Source organism: Paraphaeosphaeria sporulosa (assembly GCF_001642045.1).
Source record: "Paraphaeosphaeria sporulosa strain AP3s5-JAC2a unplaced genomic scaffold CC84scaffold_8, whole genome shotgun sequence".
Lineage (NCBI taxonomy): Eukaryota > Fungi > Ascomycota > Dothideomycetes > Pleosporales > Didymosphaeriaceae > Paraphaeosphaeria > Paraphaeosphaeria sporulosa.
The window spans coordinates 509,321-524,031 of NW_017253367.1; the positions used below are offsets into that span (position 1 = coordinate 509,321).

General features: G+C 57.5%; 6 protein-coding genes across 6 annotated transcripts; 5 read left to right on the forward strand and 1 right to left on the reverse strand.

The window, feature by feature from the left end:
- Positions 1 to 28: 28 nt before the first annotated feature.
- On the forward strand, positions 29 to 2,927 carry CC84DRAFT_1166516 (translation initiation factor eIF-2A). Its single transcript, XM_018178979.1, has 5 exons — positions 29 to 266; positions 314 to 383; positions 432 to 503; positions 556 to 976; positions 1,029 to 2,927. Exons 1-5 carry the CDS (start codon positions 242 to 244, stop codon positions 2,712 to 2,714), a joined length of 2,274 nt encoding a protein of 757 aa, XP_018033050.1. The 5' UTR covers positions 29 to 241; the 3' UTR covers positions 2,715 to 2,927.
- Positions 2,928 to 3,074: 147 nt separating this feature from the next.
- On the forward strand, positions 3,075 to 5,207 carry CC84DRAFT_1124530 (YccV-like-domain-containing protein). The gene is made up of 2 exons (XM_018175695.1): positions 3,075 to 4,861; positions 4,917 to 5,207. The coding sequence occupies exons 1-2, from the start codon at positions 3,237 to 3,239 to the stop codon at positions 5,086 to 5,088; spliced, it is 1,797 nt and encodes a 598-aa protein (XP_018033051.1). The 5' UTR covers positions 3,075 to 3,236; the 3' UTR covers positions 5,089 to 5,207.
- Positions 5,208 to 5,442: 235 nt separating this feature from the next.
- On the reverse strand, positions 5,443 to 9,595 carry CC84DRAFT_909743 (uncharacterized protein). Its single transcript, XM_018187865.1, has 3 exons — positions 8,829 to 9,595; positions 6,696 to 8,776; positions 5,443 to 6,648 (listed from the first exon to the last, which is right to left on the reverse strand). The coding sequence occupies exons 1-3, from the start codon at positions 9,437 to 9,439 to the stop codon at positions 5,534 to 5,536; spliced, it is 3,807 nt and encodes a 1,268-aa protein (XP_018033052.1). The 5' UTR covers positions 9,440 to 9,595; the 3' UTR covers positions 5,443 to 5,533.
- Positions 9,596 to 9,715: 120 nt separating this feature from the next.
- Positions 9,716 to 11,665, forward strand: CC84DRAFT_1166519 (cysteine proteinase). The gene has a single exon (XM_018178980.1). It carries the CDS (start codon positions 9,949 to 9,951, stop codon positions 11,551 to 11,553), a length of 1,605 nt encoding a protein of 534 aa, XP_018033053.1. The 5' UTR covers positions 9,716 to 9,948; the 3' UTR covers positions 11,554 to 11,665.
- A 377-nt stretch (positions 11,666 to 12,042) lies between these two features.
- On the forward strand, positions 12,043 to 12,741 carry CC84DRAFT_1097305 (uncharacterized protein; the record flags this gene model as incomplete). Its single annotated transcript, XM_018174704.1, has 4 exons — positions 12,043 to 12,200; positions 12,349 to 12,510; positions 12,596 to 12,655; positions 12,705 to 12,741. The coding sequence occupies 4 exons, from the start codon at positions 12,043 to 12,045 to the stop codon at positions 12,739 to 12,741; spliced, it is 417 nt and encodes a 138-aa protein (XP_018033054.1).
- Positions 12,742 to 13,169: 428 nt separating this feature from the next.
- Positions 13,170 to 14,569, forward strand: CC84DRAFT_909808 (NAD(P)-binding protein). Its single transcript, XM_018187866.1, has one exon. It carries the CDS (start codon positions 13,499 to 13,501, stop codon positions 14,489 to 14,491), a length of 993 nt encoding a protein of 330 aa, XP_018033055.1. The 5' UTR covers positions 13,170 to 13,498; the 3' UTR covers positions 14,492 to 14,569.
- Positions 14,570 to 14,711: the final 142 nt, after the last annotated feature.

The following is a 14,711-nucleotide window of genomic DNA, read 5'->3' on the forward strand; positions in this document are numbered from 1 at the left end:
CTCCTGCTCCGCCCGCAGTCACACGCGATCTCCATCAATCCCCGCGCATCGTGTGCTTGCCGCCCCCGCATTGCTGCGTGTGCCGTGCCTGCTCTGGAATCCCTCAATCTCTGGAATCCGCCCCGACTTGGACAGTCCTCGCCATTCCACTTCCACACCGTCAACCTCGGGCAGCCGCTCGTCCAACTCGCACGCCCAGCACCCGCCCTCGCTCGCTGTTCCTCTGTGACTTTGACTAGTCATGGCCGCTCCCGCGCAGCTGGCTTGTACGTGCACCTGGCCCGCAGCGCCCCTTCGTTGCTAACGCCTGCAGACCGCACCTCAAAGGGCATCGGGGTCTTCAACGCAGCTCCCGTCTACGAGCCGCTTCCTGGCTTCGACCGGTATGGCCAATGCGCGTCTGCCGAAGAGCGCTGCTAACGCTGCGACAGACCGGAAGGCAACCTGCGATGCTGCTGCTACTCGCCTGACAGCAGATACTTTGCGTGGGCATCACCCGAACAGTAAGCTCCGCTCAGCTACCTAGCCAACCGTCACTGACACGTGTTCGCGCAGGGTTTCGGTTGTCGACACATCCTCTGGCCAACTCGTCACCGCGCTTCCTACGCCCAATGTCTTCGAGCTCGGCTTCTCGCCGCTAGGCACCTACATCATTACCTGGCAGCGTCCGTCCAAGGATGAAGAGGGCAACGCCGTCAAAAACCTCAAAGTGTGGCACACCGTGCCTGGCGACGGCGAGACCGGACAGAACCGTACAGTCATCGGCGAGTACGTGCAGAAACAACAGACGGGCTGGAACCTGCAGTACACTTCGGATGAGGCCTTTTGCGCGCGCGTTGTGACAAACGAGGTGCAATTCTACCAGGCGGATGACTTACGGAACGTCTGGAATAAGCTGCGCGTTGAAGGAGTAACCGACTTTGCGGTGTCGCCCGGCAAGAACCATTCGGTTGCTGTTTTTGTCCCGGAGCGAAAGGCAAGTTTGCGCAGTTGAGTACTGGCAAAGCGCTCGGCTAACAAGATTACAGGGCATGCCCGCCGCTGTCAAGGTCTTCCAGGTACCCCAGTTCAACTCGGCTGTCTCGCAAAAAACCTTCTACAAGGGAGACAAAGTCCAACTCAAGTGGAATAACCTTGGAACCAGCCTCATTGTTCTCGCCCAGACCGAGGTTGATAAGTCCAACAAAAGCTACTACGGCGAAACGAACATGTACATCCTGAGTGCGAATGGTTCTTTTGATTCTCGCGTTCAACTCGACAAAGAAGGCCCCATTCACGATGTCTCCTGGTCGCCAAACTCGAAAGAGTTTGGAGTGGTGTACGGTTATATGCCTGCCAAGACGACCATCTTCAACGCCCGCGCCGTTGCGCAGCACAGCTTTGACCTTGCGCCGCGAAACACTATTCTGTTTTCGCCTCAGGGTCGATTTGTTCTTGTGGCTGGATTTGGAAACCTGGCTGGCCAAATGGACATTTACGACCTGGAGAAGAATTACCAAAAGGTCAATACCATCGTCGCGTCCAATTGCACGCACTGCGAGTGGAGCCCCGACGGCAAACACATTCTTACTGCGACTACGAGCCCCCGTCTCCGTGTCGACAATGGAATCCGCCTCTGGCACATTGGCGGTACTTTGATGTACAACGAGGATATGACGGAGTTGTATCATGTAACCTGGCGGCCTCAGATCACTCAGTTGGAGAACCCTCTCCAGGCGGATAGCCCTCATGCTTCAGCCGTGGATTACCTTAGTAAGGTGAAGACTCCCTCTAAACCAGCTGGCGCGTATCGTCCCCCAGGCGCTCGCGGAACCACCACTCCGATGCTCTTCAAACGCGAAGATGAAGGAGGTGCAGCGTATACGAATACCGGAATTTCCACCAACAACGGATCCTTTTCTGACAAGTTCGGAAAGCCTCGCCGCCGCGAGGTCCCTGGTGCGGAACCCGTCGACACTTTACCCCCTGGTGCGGCTCCTGGTGGAGGTGTTAGCCTCACCGGCACCGAAGCTGCAGAGGGCGAGCTTTCGAAGGCTGCCTTGAAGAATAAGAAGAAGCGAGAAGCCAAGAAGGCGAGGGAGGCGGCCGAGAAAGCTGCTGGGCTTGGTGCCGATGGAGTCAACGCTGCCCCAGGACCTGCCAATGGTGGCCGAAGCCCGGAGCGACGTGATGCTCGCAATCAGCAACGCAGCCGGAGCAAGAGCAATGCGTATAATAACGGCGGGAGAAGCCCGTCCCAGCACCGAAACTACGGAAACAGCCCGCATCGACGCGACGGCTCAGGCTATGATGGAAACCACCGTCCTCAGGGAGATCATCGTGCTCAGGGAGACTACCGTCAACAGGGAGATCATCGTGCTCAGGGAGACTACCGTCAACAAGGAGACCACCGTGCTCAGATGGGCCAGCAACATCACCATCGTGCTGGCTCCGGCTCAAACCGACACCATCAACAAGAAGCTCCCGTCCGCCAGCCTCCAGCGCAACTGAAGACGGAGAACCATGGCCCGGCCCCCGACTTGACGGTGACAAGCCCGGGAGACGGTAACCCACATGACAAGAAGGTCCGCAGTCTGTTGAAGAAGATCCGTGCCATCGACGATTTGAAGATGAGGCAGGCTGGAGGCGAAAAGCTCGAGGATACGCAGGTCAAAAAAATCACCACGGAAGAATCGATCCGCAAGGAGCTTGCCGGCTTGGGCTTCACTGAGTAGAATTCTATGCTTGCACGATATATTGAGTAGTTCGAAGCTCTGTCATGGCTCCGGGGAGCATGACCTATAATGGTGTACAGCATTGCGAGGCTCAATGTTTAGAGAAAAGTTTTGGTTGCATCTAGAGTCCCGACGGGATGTTGAATGAAAAGCAGTGGATAAAGAGCGTGTTGGATGGTGTTGAAAAAATGAAAATCACATTCTTGACCCGTCATCACATCTTCGTGCAGCTCGTTTGATGTGACGTTGCCCTCATCTCAAACTGTGATCAGTAACGACGAGTGGGTGGATTGTTGGGTTGAACATGCCGAGGCAGCTTACTCAGCTGGGCCGACCAACGAACGTCATCTCGTTGACGACATCCACTTCCATGATGGCAGCGGCAACATCGCGGCGGCGATTGTTTCCATGAACCTGGTTGTCAACACCACTGACTAACCGCACTGACCGGTGACTTTCTCCTGGCCCCGTAGACACTGGGAAAGCTTCCCGACGTCAATTTGCCCTGCCCGTGAACGCGCCATGGCGCCCGCCTTCACAGAGCTCCCGACCGAGATCCTCGAAGCCATATTCCTGCACCTTGATCCCCCGTCGCTCCTCTCCGTCGCGCAGACCTGTCGCCTCGTCAGGAAGCTCACGGCAGACGCGCCCCTCATATGGCGCCACTTCTGCCAGACGCACTTCAAGAACTGGGACCCGCAGCACGGCATCATCGCCAAATTCGCGGGCCCCCTGTCGGACGTCGACTGGCGCTCAGTATTTATCCGACGCGTGAAGATTGAGCAGGAGACGCTGAGGCTGCTGGACAAGCTGTTGGAGGGTCAGCAAAATCGTATCCGGCATATCAATGAGATTGCCGAATTTGGGTACGATGTTAAAGAGGTGCTGCTGAGAGAGTGCGCGTGCGACGATGGGAAAGAGGATGTACTGGCGAGGCGATACTATGCGAATGCGATTCTCGAAAGGGTGCAGAGGGAGCTGGCGATGGAGGTGTGGGTGAAGCTCAATAGAGGGGAGGACGTATCCATTGAAAAGGCGCTGGCGGCATACGACATCTTCACCCGGACAGGCGAGGATGTGGACTACGAGACGGTTACCCGCGACCTGGACGAACTCGCACAGGGCGTCCATCGGCAGTATCCCGAATTTCACACCCTGAGCGCCCGCGCGAAAGCCTCGACACTGGCATCCTTCCTCCGCGAACAGGGCTTCCGAGGCGTAGCCGACTCGTCCTACCGCGCCCTGCGCAACTCCTTCATTGGCCTCGTCCTCCGCTCCGAAACACACGACTCCCTTCCCCTCATCTCCGTTGCCATCTACTGCGCGCTTGCCCGCCGCGTCGGCCTCGACGCGCGGCCCTGCGGCTTCCTCTTCCATGTCTACACCCTTGTCTACGCGCCCAAAGACTACACCCTCGACGGCGCCTACAAGCCCACCAGCTCCACAGACCTCGACTACATGTACCTCGACCCCTTCCGCTCCTCGGACGAAGTCCTCGCCAATAGCCTCCAGCGCACCCTCCGCGAAATGGGCGTCCCCACCGCACAACACGCAACCTTCCTCTCGGACAGCACAACGCGCGACATGGTCCTCCGCACCGCGCGCAACATAATGAACAGCGTGCAGACCATCCGCCAGACCGAGGCCGGCCTCCACGGCATAAACAGCACCTGGCACACCGCCTACCCGGACATGGACAATGCTTTCTATGCTACCATCTGGGCGATGCTGCTCCTCGGCGCGCACGACGACACCGGCGCGCCCGGTGCCAGCCCCGCGTCCCGCCGCCGCCAGTACCTCCCCTACCTCCTCGAGCACTTCCAGACGCACTATCCCTGGGACGTCGCACTGCTCCAGCAGTACGTTATCCCCATGTTCATCCACCAGCCCGAGGGCCAGCGGCTGATCTCGTTTGTCGAGAGCATGCGGCGCGTCGATGGGATGGCGAAGCGGCCGACCAGGCGGGATGGCGGCGCCACGGAGAAAGTTGTGTTTCGCGTGGGACAGCTGTTCCGGCACACGCGGTACCACTACGAGGGCGTAGTCACCGGGTGGGACACCGTGTGCGATGCGGGCGAGGAGTGGATCCATAACATGGGCGTGGATAGATTGCCCGGGGGAAGGGTACAGCCGTTTTACCATGTGCTGTGAGTCATTGCTGTGATCCAGTTTGAGAGTGCGTTGCTAACGCCGTTGTTACAGGGTCAGCGACAAATCAGTGCGCTACGTCGCCGCAGAGAACATCACGCCCTGTGAACCGGGCACGCAGCCTTCGGCTGCGCTGATGAAGCTGGCCGGGCGCCATTTCAAGCGGTGGGACGGCGGGAGTGGCGTTTTCGTGAGTAATGTGCGGGACGAGTATCCCGACGACTAGGTACGCAGCCGCGCCGAGCATGGGCGTGTGAGCAGCGGACAGAAGGTTTGTCCCACTCAAAGATACCCACACTCAGTGTACTTCGCTCTCACGAGTCAAATGCTCGTCTTACTTCCACGATGGTACACAGGATGGTGCATCACACGTGAATCAGACTTCTGTGCCAGCGTCGTATCCTACTGCATACGTGTGTGATTGAGGGTATTGCATTCCAGATGGGATGGATATTACAAGCTTCGCTGAAACCAAACTGTGCACGGCCATGCAAGCGTACACCCGATCCTGCCATCAATCTATCCCCTCCCCCAGGCCAAAGAAAAACAAGACAAGACAAGGACCTAGCCACCCATGTAGCCACAGTATAACGCCGACAAATGCTCATGCCCCGCACGCCTACACCCTCTACACTCCTACCGTGCTTTTTACGTCACCCCTCACCAACTAACTAATACTGCAACAACTTCTGCCCACCCCGACCCTCAACACCCTCCACCTGCTTCGCGAACCCACACCACCGGTCCTTGATACTAACAACCTCATACGTTCCCTCCTCCTGCACAGGGACAAACATCTCCTTCTCATGGCTCACCTCCGTCTTGATCTCGAGCACCCTACTCTTCTTTCCTCGCGCCGCATTCGTAGACCGCGTGTAGGTAAATTCAAATGGCGGCGTCCCCTCAAACTGAAAGTGCAAGTCCGCGTTCCCGCCCTCGTGGATATCCACGGAACTGACCTGCCCACCGGAAAGCCGCACAGACGGGATGGGATGGATGTGCTTGGTAAGATCCAGCGGCGCAAGACAGTCGGACGCCGAGTCGCGCAGGCCCGTGATGGTGAAGGTGCCGGGCAGCTCCGCGAGACGTCGGAACGTAGTCGCCGCGTTGGACGCCTTGCGCGTCTCGCCGTTGAACGTGTAGTATACGGTGAAGGGGTTCTGGCCGGAGAGCGCAAAGGAGAGGCGCTCGCCGACGCAGAAGTCTGCGCGCTCTTCGAGGGCGGTCGCCGTAGGCGCGTCGTGCACGCTGACCTGGACGCGGGGGGAGGCGGGCGACGGCTTGAGGGTGCAGCCGCGGGCGTCGCGGACTTTGCGGATGGTGATGGAGGAGACGCCGAGGTGGAGCTTGCGGTGCTCGATCTTGAGGTCGAACTTGGGACTGCGGATATCTCGGTGGACGCTGATTTCGGGCTTGGGGACGCCGGCTTGCTTGATTTCGACTTCGAGGTAGAAGGGGGGTTGGCCTTCGAGCGTCATGGGGATGACCTCTTCGCCGTCGGACTCGCGGCTGCAGTAGCTGTAGGTCTTGCCCGGCGTGTCGAAACGTGCTGAAGGGCGCGGATTGACCGTTTGTTGGACAACAAGCGGCTGGAAATGCTTCTTCGAATGGTCGTACCGGCTGTCGGCGAGCTTGTGGAACGTGTATTCGTAGGTGCCCGCATTGGCCGTGTCGGCACGGATGGTTGTCAATCCACTCACAGCCCGGATATCCTTATCGCGAGGTGCAGCAGTCTTACCCTTGCCTTTGTACTCTTGTTTGTATGAGACCTCGAAGGGAGCATTGCCTGCAGAAGAATTAGTATACTACAATGCACATGGAAATATTTCGTACCTAGCAGGGCCACTTCGAAGGAGTCTTCGTCACCCTCGCAAACAGCGTCCTTGACGTATTTGCCATTTTCAAAGACAACCGAGGATGTCTCGGGGATGCTAATCTGTGGCCGTGCGATCCAACCAACATTGAATGTACTGGCCTTCTCTTCGACAAAACCAGGGCAAACTGAGTCACTGACTGCCATGAGGCGGTAGGTACCCTGCTGTGTGATAGAGAGAGGGGCATTCGCGTTCGACACGTGGACCCGTTGCTTCTCGTTGGTGTCCAGATTCTCGTACTCGACAGTCCAAGGGCCAACTCCAGACAACCGAAGAGGAAGATCCACCTTCTTGCCCTCAAGCGCCATAATCGACTGTTTACCATCCACCAGACCGAAGTAGGCCTTGGGTCGCTCATGTCGAACCTGCACTTTAACTTCTTGGTTTTTGAGCGTGTCTTTGCACTTTCTGCTGTCAACGATGCTGACCAGGGCAACCGTGTATTCCCCGCCGTTCTTCAACTTTGGTGTTTTGATTGTGTAGTAGTCCCCGTCGACATCGACCGTCTGTTTATCACGTTTGCCGTTGTGCATTACTTCGTATTCTAACTTGAAAGGTCCATCGCCCGTAAGTTGCACACTGAACTCAGCGTAATCGTCGATGCAGGCCTGTTTGGTTCGTCTGTTGTCGATGAAGTGAGCCGAGGCGGGGGCCCGGACTTCTTGCTGCAGCACAAGGTTATGCAAAGGTCGATCCTGGTATACCGCATCGGAAATAGACTTGAAAGTATACGTGTAGTGGCCAGTGTTCTCCGGGGCGAGATCGATGCTACCTTTGAGCGAGCCGATCTGGATATCGCGCGGTTGCGCCCTAGCTTTACCCTTCTGCTGCTCGACGTATTTGACAAAGAACGGCGGAGTACCGATGAAATCCATGTCGACGCGCAGACCGATGGGATTTCCAGCACACTTGTCGATGATATCCTCGCTGTTCAGTTCAATCTCGGGCATAGGAGGGTTCTGCACGAGGCAAGAAGTCGGCTCAAGCACGTCACCTTCGCAGAACTCGGTGGAGACGGACTTGAGCGTGTAAAGGCCAGCCTCAGATGCGTGTATCTTGCCAACGCCCGGCTTGATGGTTCCTTCTCTGGTCTCTGCATTTGCGCTGTGGTGCCCATCCGCAACGATGTCGACCTCTGGCGTGAAGAGCCACTGAATCTTATGCGGGCTATCGACCCGATGCTTTCCTGTGGATGCGTAGCTAATAGGCAAAGGCTCGCTGCGACCCTTGGCTACCCGCATGGGGTTCTGGGCGTTGCACTTGTTGAAAAAGATGCGCGGGCGTTCGTGCACCTCGAAACCCTGATAAGTGCCGGCGATCCTGGCCTTGGGGTGGTCTTCCTCCTCATTTCCGACAAAGCTGACCAGATTCCCAAGCCCATCATGCACCTCTTCGACGGCGTATTCCCAACCACTGCCGGTTGCCAGGGTCTCATTCAAAGGTACGGTAACCTTGTGGGAACGCGCCCAGGAGACGTCTTCCTTCCCGCTCTTCACCAAAGCTTGAGAGGTCTGTCGTGACAGTGGAGACAAGAATTCGTCTGGTTGCAAGTTCTGGAATTCAGATCCTCCGCGCGGCTGACGATCGACGGTCAAGCGGTACTTGACGTACAGCGGCGGCACGCCTTCCACTTCGAGCTCAACGTTGGAAAGGTCATTTCGGCAGCGCCTGTCTCCGGTGGGCTTCACGCGGGCTTGTGGACATTTGACGACAATTGCGTTGGTGCTCCTCGGGCGCACCTCCAGCTTGGACTGATCGACCACCTTCTTGAGCAGGTACACGCCAGGCTTCTTCACAGTGTATCGGAGAAGGAGCGGGTCGTCCGGGTCCGTCCTCTTCGCGGCCTTGCGTGCCTTCTTCAGCAGCCCCTTGAGCTCGCCCTTCTTGATCGTGATGGTTTCGTTCTGGTCCGTGTCGAAGTCGAGGCGAAGAAGGTCCAGCTCGACGGGCTCGGTCTGGTTGATGAGAATCGGGAGCTCAACGGAGGTAACGGTGGAATTCAGGCAGAAGTTGAGCTTCTCAGGGTTCAAGACAGCAGATCTGCACGGTCGGTTAGCGGGGGTCCTAGCTGGCGCACTTGTGTCGAACGTACCCTTCAGGAAGAATGTTGATGATCTGCTTGCCCAGGATGAGAGAGGCATTGTGCAGAATGGGCCCAGGCTTGACGCTGCGCTCACTGATGGCCAGCTCGCTGTCAAAGAGGAAGCCAGCCAGCGAGATGAACCAGGCCTGCACAGGTATGCCAATCCGGAACATGAGCATGACGTCCAGCGCAGCATGGACAACGAAGAGCATGAAGGACGTCGAGGTGCTCCATTGCAGCCAGGGAATGTCGAGCAGCGGGACGCCCAGCATGAAGAAGGTCATGTCGAGGCCGCACCATTTCATGCACGACCACACCGACTCGTCCTCCTCGATGGCCAGGTTGTAGAAGTCGTACAGTTTCCATCCCCAGAGTGCGATGTATATCGAGCATACGTAGAGGCGTTGTTGCGCAGGGTCGATGATGTGCGCGGGTATCCAAGGGCCCGACGAGTGTGTCGCATCCGCAGCCGGTCGAGGCACGTCGGGGAGGGGCGTGTTGACGTTGGGTCGGCGCGAGGTGGACGAGGTGCTGGGCGTTTGGGCGCCTGGCGAGCGGGCTTGCTGGTGCTGCGGCGTCGACGGGAAGCCGCCTGGGCGCGGTCGTGGTGTGCCGTTCATTGTGCCCGGTGGCCGCTGGTCGCGCTGCTGTCTGCGCTCATGGGACGGGGCGAGAGCTGCGCAGGTCGGCCGTGGTGCAGGCGGAAAAGCCGGCGAATGCGTGGGCGGGGCGGGGCGCTGTGCTGTTGGGTGTGTCGCTGCCTCTGTTTCTGCTGCCAAACAAAACTTGGGGCGCGTTGGAGCGCGAGGTCATAGTTTCCGCAAACCAGCCAATCACAGCCCGCCCGCCCCGGCTCTACAATCTCCAATCAACACCGCACCGTTCACCCTCCTCTTCACCATTCACTCGCACCCCCGTGAGCCGCTCTCGCTATTGTTCGCCTCGCACAACACGCCCGTCCGCGCGCAGAAGCTTTTCCACCATGCTCTTCCGTCTTCCTTTCCTTCCACATCCCACAAACTACCCTCTGACCTGAGCTCAAGCCAACCATCCGTTCGCTTTCCTGTCAAGCGCAGCATCTGCTTCTTGCCACACCTTCCCCTTGGTGATACGGCACACCTCGTTCAGCATGGCTACTGAGAAGCCTTCCACCCCCAACGGCACCGTCGACAACTCAGTCAAGGCCGATACCAGCAGCCCAAAGAAGCCTGGGTCCGCTCAGCATCACGTGGGTCCCTCATGCGACGCCGCTACCTTGAAGGCACCCATTGAGTCCCAGGAGGACGCATCTGTTGCCCCCATAGCCTCCCCCGAGGCCCGCGAGAACGATGAGGCTCACGAGATGTCACTCAGCTCGCACAAGCGATCCCTCCCTGGATCATCCGAGGACTCACTCAGCAAGAAGACCAAGATGGAGGAGGTGGAATCTCCGGAGCCCTCCCCGCGCTTTCCGAGCCCTTCCAATGTCCCAGCCATTTCAGTGGACAAGGAAACCTGGCAGGGCTACTGCGAGATTGAGTCCGACCCGGCCTACTTTTCAGTGATCCTGCGTGACATTGGAATCCAAGGTGTGGACGTCCAGGAGCTCCTCACGGTAGACCAGGAACAACTCAGCTACCTAGCTCCTGTCTATGGATTGGTCTTGCTCTTCCGTCATCGCGAGTTCGATCAGCACAACCAAGAAGGAGCCTGTCCCGACAATGTGTGGTTCGCCAATCAGATGCCGGGACAGAACAGCTGCGCGACTCTCGCCATGATACACACCCTCCTCAACGTGGACGATCCGGATATCGACATCGGCGAGCACATGCACCAGTTCAAGGACTTCACCAAGGACATGACTCCTCTCCAACGCGGCCACACCTTCGCAAGCTGGAAGTTCGTCAAGGGCATCCACAACTCCTTCGCCAAGAAGATGGACATGCTCGAGAACGACAAGTACATCGCAGCAAAAGCTGCCAAGGCGCAGAAGAGCAAAGCTGCTAGTCAGAAGAAAATTGCAGAGACGAAGAAAGCTCCCAGTGTCCAGACCAAGTCGCGCTCTAGAACGGCACGACGCAACTCTGAAGACAGCAATGCGAGCAGCGATTCCGTCGAGGCTTTCGAGGAGAACGCCCATCACTACATCGCCTTCGTGCCCATCAACGGCGAAGTCTGGAAGCTCGATGGTATGGACAAGCAACCTACCCTCATGGGCGAGTACGACGAAGATAAGGGCGAGATGTGGATCCCTGCTGTTTCCGAGCGTATCAACGCACTCATCCAAGCAGGCGACAACGACTACGGCATCTTTGCCATCATGCAGTCTCCTCTCGTGTCCCTTCGCAACCAGCTCTGTGAAGCCGACAACACCATCGAGCGCGTCGACGGCCGTCTGGACACCCTGAGCACAGACTGGAAAGAGTTCTTGGACGAGGAGACCCGCGAGCCTCCGAGCCCTAGCTTCATGGGCTCCTTCAGCGAGGAACAGCGCGCTGCGAACCCGATCCCTGCCAGCATCAAGGTCGCCATCGACAAGGAGGACGTGCCGGAGCTCCTGGTTCGTCACCGCAAGCTGGTGGCGGAGATGCGGAGGCTGATGCTGGAATACATGCAGCAGGTGCAGGTGGTCTCGGAGCAGGATGAGCGCGCTGAGGCACGTCGCTGGGACTACGGTCCTGCTATCCAGGCTTGGATCGGCATGCTGGCTGAGAACGGGTTTCTGCAGGAAAACATTGACGATTTCAAAGAGTGAAGTGAGCATAGTGTTGGTGGGCGATCGCGACGACAACAGCGATGCAATTGCTACCATAGTATGCTGCGCCTTTAGAGAAGCAGAGAGTTTGTATACGTAGTTAAGAGGGCCGATGAAAAATCCAAAAACTTCAAACACCTCGTTCTTCGTTTCAGATGATCTTTCAACCTCGTGAGCGCTGCAAAAACATCCAGCTGTCGGGGTAATTTCCCCCGCACCACCATCGTACCGGTACGCCACGATCTACAAACCTCGGATATACCGGATTTGCCTCGCACCCATCGAGCCCTCAAGCTTACAAACACGCGTGATCTATCATGACTCCAACCACATCCATCCACAGGATAAACTCTTAAGCCATATACCATCCAGTCAAACAGCCTGCCCCGCCTTATTATTTCGCTTCCGCCCTCTCCTTCCCACACCCTTCAGTCATCCCAATCCTGCACCCCTTTACACCCGTTGTTGAGAGAAGAAAAAAACTTGAAAATGATAACGGGCATCCACCACGTCAACCTCGTCGTGCCCCCAGGCACGTTGGCACAGGCGAACGAGTTCTACGGCGGCACCCTCGGCCTAACACCGCGCGCGGTGCCCCAGCTCCAACGCGAGACGCTGGCGTGGTTCGATATTGGGAGCTCAGGGCAGTACGTGACTTTCTCCCAGCACAGTTGCAGTCTCTCTTCTATTCCCCAATCCTCAAGCAAGCAAGCAAGGTCTTAAATACTCGCACTTTGGCTTTCCGGCCTCCCTGGTACGTGGAGGAATTCGCTGCTGATTTGGGTACCTCGTTAGGCAGGTCCACATCGCGTTCGGCAAGGCTGAGGACTTTGCGTGGGCGTCGTCGCGGCATCCGTGTTTCAAGGTCGGCGGGCAGGAGGAGCTACAAGCACTGCAGGAAAGGGTGTGGGGGCATTTCGAGAAGGGTGGCGAGAGTGCGCCGAAAGCGGCGGACAAGTGAGTATATCCCCGAATAGCTTCTCGGGAAGTGCAATTGAGGGGAGAAGGAGCGAGTGAGACTAATGTTTTGTGCGTGTTGCAGGCCTGGCGAGAAGAATAGTGGCGCTGAGGGCGTCGAGTATCCGACGCGGTTCTTTGCGCGGTATGTTGGAAGTGCATTGTTGGAGGGGAGATTGGGCTAATGTGTGTAGGGACTATGCGGGAAACAGACTGGAGTTTACGTTGTGAGAGGCAAGATACCTGATTAACGGATGACCAGTCACTTTTTGAAGGAAAATGGAAGCCGGATTTTGGAAAAGGGGGGGACTGCGAAGAGATGAGGCACATATATGGCGCAGGAAGATATTTGAGTGCGTTCCGTGTATGAACCAGTGTGATAGGGATGTGTGAACTTGGGCAGCGGGAACATCCGAATGAGCGTGAAGAAGCTTTGTTCAGGAGTCCTTTACTATTTACGTACGTCTGTTTGAATGAGGTCCCAGACCCACAGCATCCTACGAGCAAGCCGTATCCACCCCACCTATCCCGACACCCTTCGGCCTACTCGGGACACGCCACTATCCCCGTCTTCCTGTCCAATCCTACCTCCAAATCCTGGGTGCGCTCGTAACAAACTCCCTCACAGTGGCACTTGCAAACGAATTGGCTAATCAAACGTCAACCTAGCTCGCGGAATTCCGCCCCCATGCTTACCCAGGCCCGGTTAACTCCATCCATGGCCGCCAGGGTCTGGGCATTGCATCATGTTTGCCTGCAACATCGATGGGGTCAGTAAGGGAGAATAGGATTAGTGTGCGAAGCTTGCAAGTTGACATTGAGAAATAGATTGCACTGCTGTGGGGCGGACGGATACATAAGGGCTGGAGGGAGTGGTGCTGTATATGCTGACATGTTCGAGTCTGCATTCTACAACTCAACCTAAAGACATTTACTCCCGTGTTCAAGTCGAATCATTTCCATCCAATTTACCGCGTCCAAAGCCAAAATGCCAGGCCCCCTCCCCTACACGCGACACACCCCCGCATCCACCATTGCCGCTGACAACGCCGCCCACATCGCCGGCAAAGTCGTCCTCACCAGCGGCGTCTCCCCCCACGGCACAGGCGCCCTCTTCCTCGAAGCAATCGCGGCTTACAGCCCCGCCTTGCTCATCCTCGCCGGGCGCAACACCTCCAAGACGCGCGCCACAGCGACCAAACTCGCGTCCCTCAATCCCTCCATAAAGACCCGCGTGCTGGACCTCGACCTCGCGTCGCAAGCCAGCGTGCGCCGCGCCGCCGCCGAAGTAAACGCCTACGGCGAGGACTATATTGATGTGTTGGTGAACAACGCGGGCGTCATGGCAGGCCCCTACCGCACGACCTCAGACGGCCTGGAAATGCACTTCGGCACCAACCACATCGGCCACTTCCTCTTCACCAATCTCGTCATGGGCAAGCTGCTCGCCGCCCCGGCACCGCGCGTCGTCAACATCTCCTCCGACGGGCACCGCCTGTCGGGCATCCGGTGGGACGATGTCGGTTTCAGCGGTGGGAAGACGTACAACCAGTGGGTTGCGTATGGGCAGTCTAAGACGGCGAATATCCTGTTTACGCGGGCGCTGGCGGCGAATGCGGGATTGACGGAGCGGGGGTTGCGCAGCTTCGCGGTGCATCCTGGCGTGCTGATGAGCACGAGTCTCGCGGATGGTCTGGAGGCCGAGGACTTCGCGGATTTGAAGAAGTTGGATAAGGAGATTGGAGATCCGCTTGGGGAGGAAGGCGCGAGCTTCGATGTCAAGACCGAGGAGGAGATGGTTGCGACGCATGTGGCCGCGGCGTTTGATCCGAGGCTGGAGGGGGCAGAGTGGAATGGGACTTATATGGAGGATGGAGATGTGCATGAGGAGAAGGTGAGGGGGACGGTGGGGGGGAGGGAGGATGCGGAGAGGCTTTGGAGGTTGAGTGAGGGGTTGGTTGGGGACAAGTTTAGGTGGTGAGTGTGCTGGTACAGCAGTTTGGTTGTTATTGTAGTAGCGCTCTACGAATGTCAATGTATGCGTTGCTGAAGGACCGAATATACTGACAGTGAGTCGCACGTTGGATGCAGTCTAGCTGCGTCCTGTCTCATTGAGACGTGGCTTTCCCGTGGGTATCTTCAAACAGTGCATGCCATAACGCCAAGAGCCATACATCTCCTATGACGCAGTCGCATCCCAG

What these genes read in the sequence shown, in the direction of transcription:
- CC84DRAFT_909743 (XM_018187865.1), bottom strand. Translation starts at nt 9,439, where the DNA reads ATGAACGGCACACCACGACCGCGCCCAGGCGGCTTCCCGTCGACGCCG. An exon ending in ATCAACATTCTTCCTGAAGG is followed by an intron (nt 8,777 to 8,828) that starts GTACGTTCGACA and finishes CCGACCGTGCAG; the next exon opens with ATCTGCTGTCTTGAACCCTG. An exon ending in CTTCGAAGTGGCCCTGCTAG is followed by an intron (nt 6,649 to 6,695) that starts GTACGAAATATT and finishes ATTCTTCTGCAG; the next exon opens with GCAATGCTCCCTTCGAGGTC.
- CC84DRAFT_1166519 (XM_018178980.1), top strand. Translation starts at nt 9,949, where the DNA reads ATGGCTACTGAGAAGCCTTCCACCCCCAACGGCACCGTCGACAACTCA.
- CC84DRAFT_909808 (XM_018187866.1), top strand. Translation starts at nt 13,499, where the DNA reads ATGCCAGGCCCCCTCCCCTACACGCGACACACCCCCGCATCCACCATT.
- CC84DRAFT_1166516 (XM_018178979.1), top strand. Translation starts at nt 242, where the DNA reads ATGGCCGCTCCCGCGCAGCTGGCTT. An exon ending in CCGCTTCCTGGCTTCGACCG is followed by an intron (nt 384 to 431) that starts GTATGGCCAATG and finishes ACGCTGCGACAG; the next exon opens with ACCGGAAGGCAACCTGCGAT. An exon ending in GCGTGGGCATCACCCGAACA is followed by an intron (nt 504 to 555) that starts GTAAGCTCCGCT and finishes GTGTTCGCGCAG; the next exon opens with GGTTTCGGTTGTCGACACAT.
- CC84DRAFT_1124530 (XM_018175695.1), top strand. Translation starts at nt 3,237, where the DNA reads ATGGCGCCCGCCTTCACAGAGCTCCCGACCGAGATCCTCGAAGCCATA. An exon ending in CAGCCGTTTTACCATGTGCT is followed by an intron (nt 4,862 to 4,916) that starts GTGAGTCATTGC and finishes CCGTTGTTACAG; the next exon opens with GGTCAGCGACAAATCAGTGC.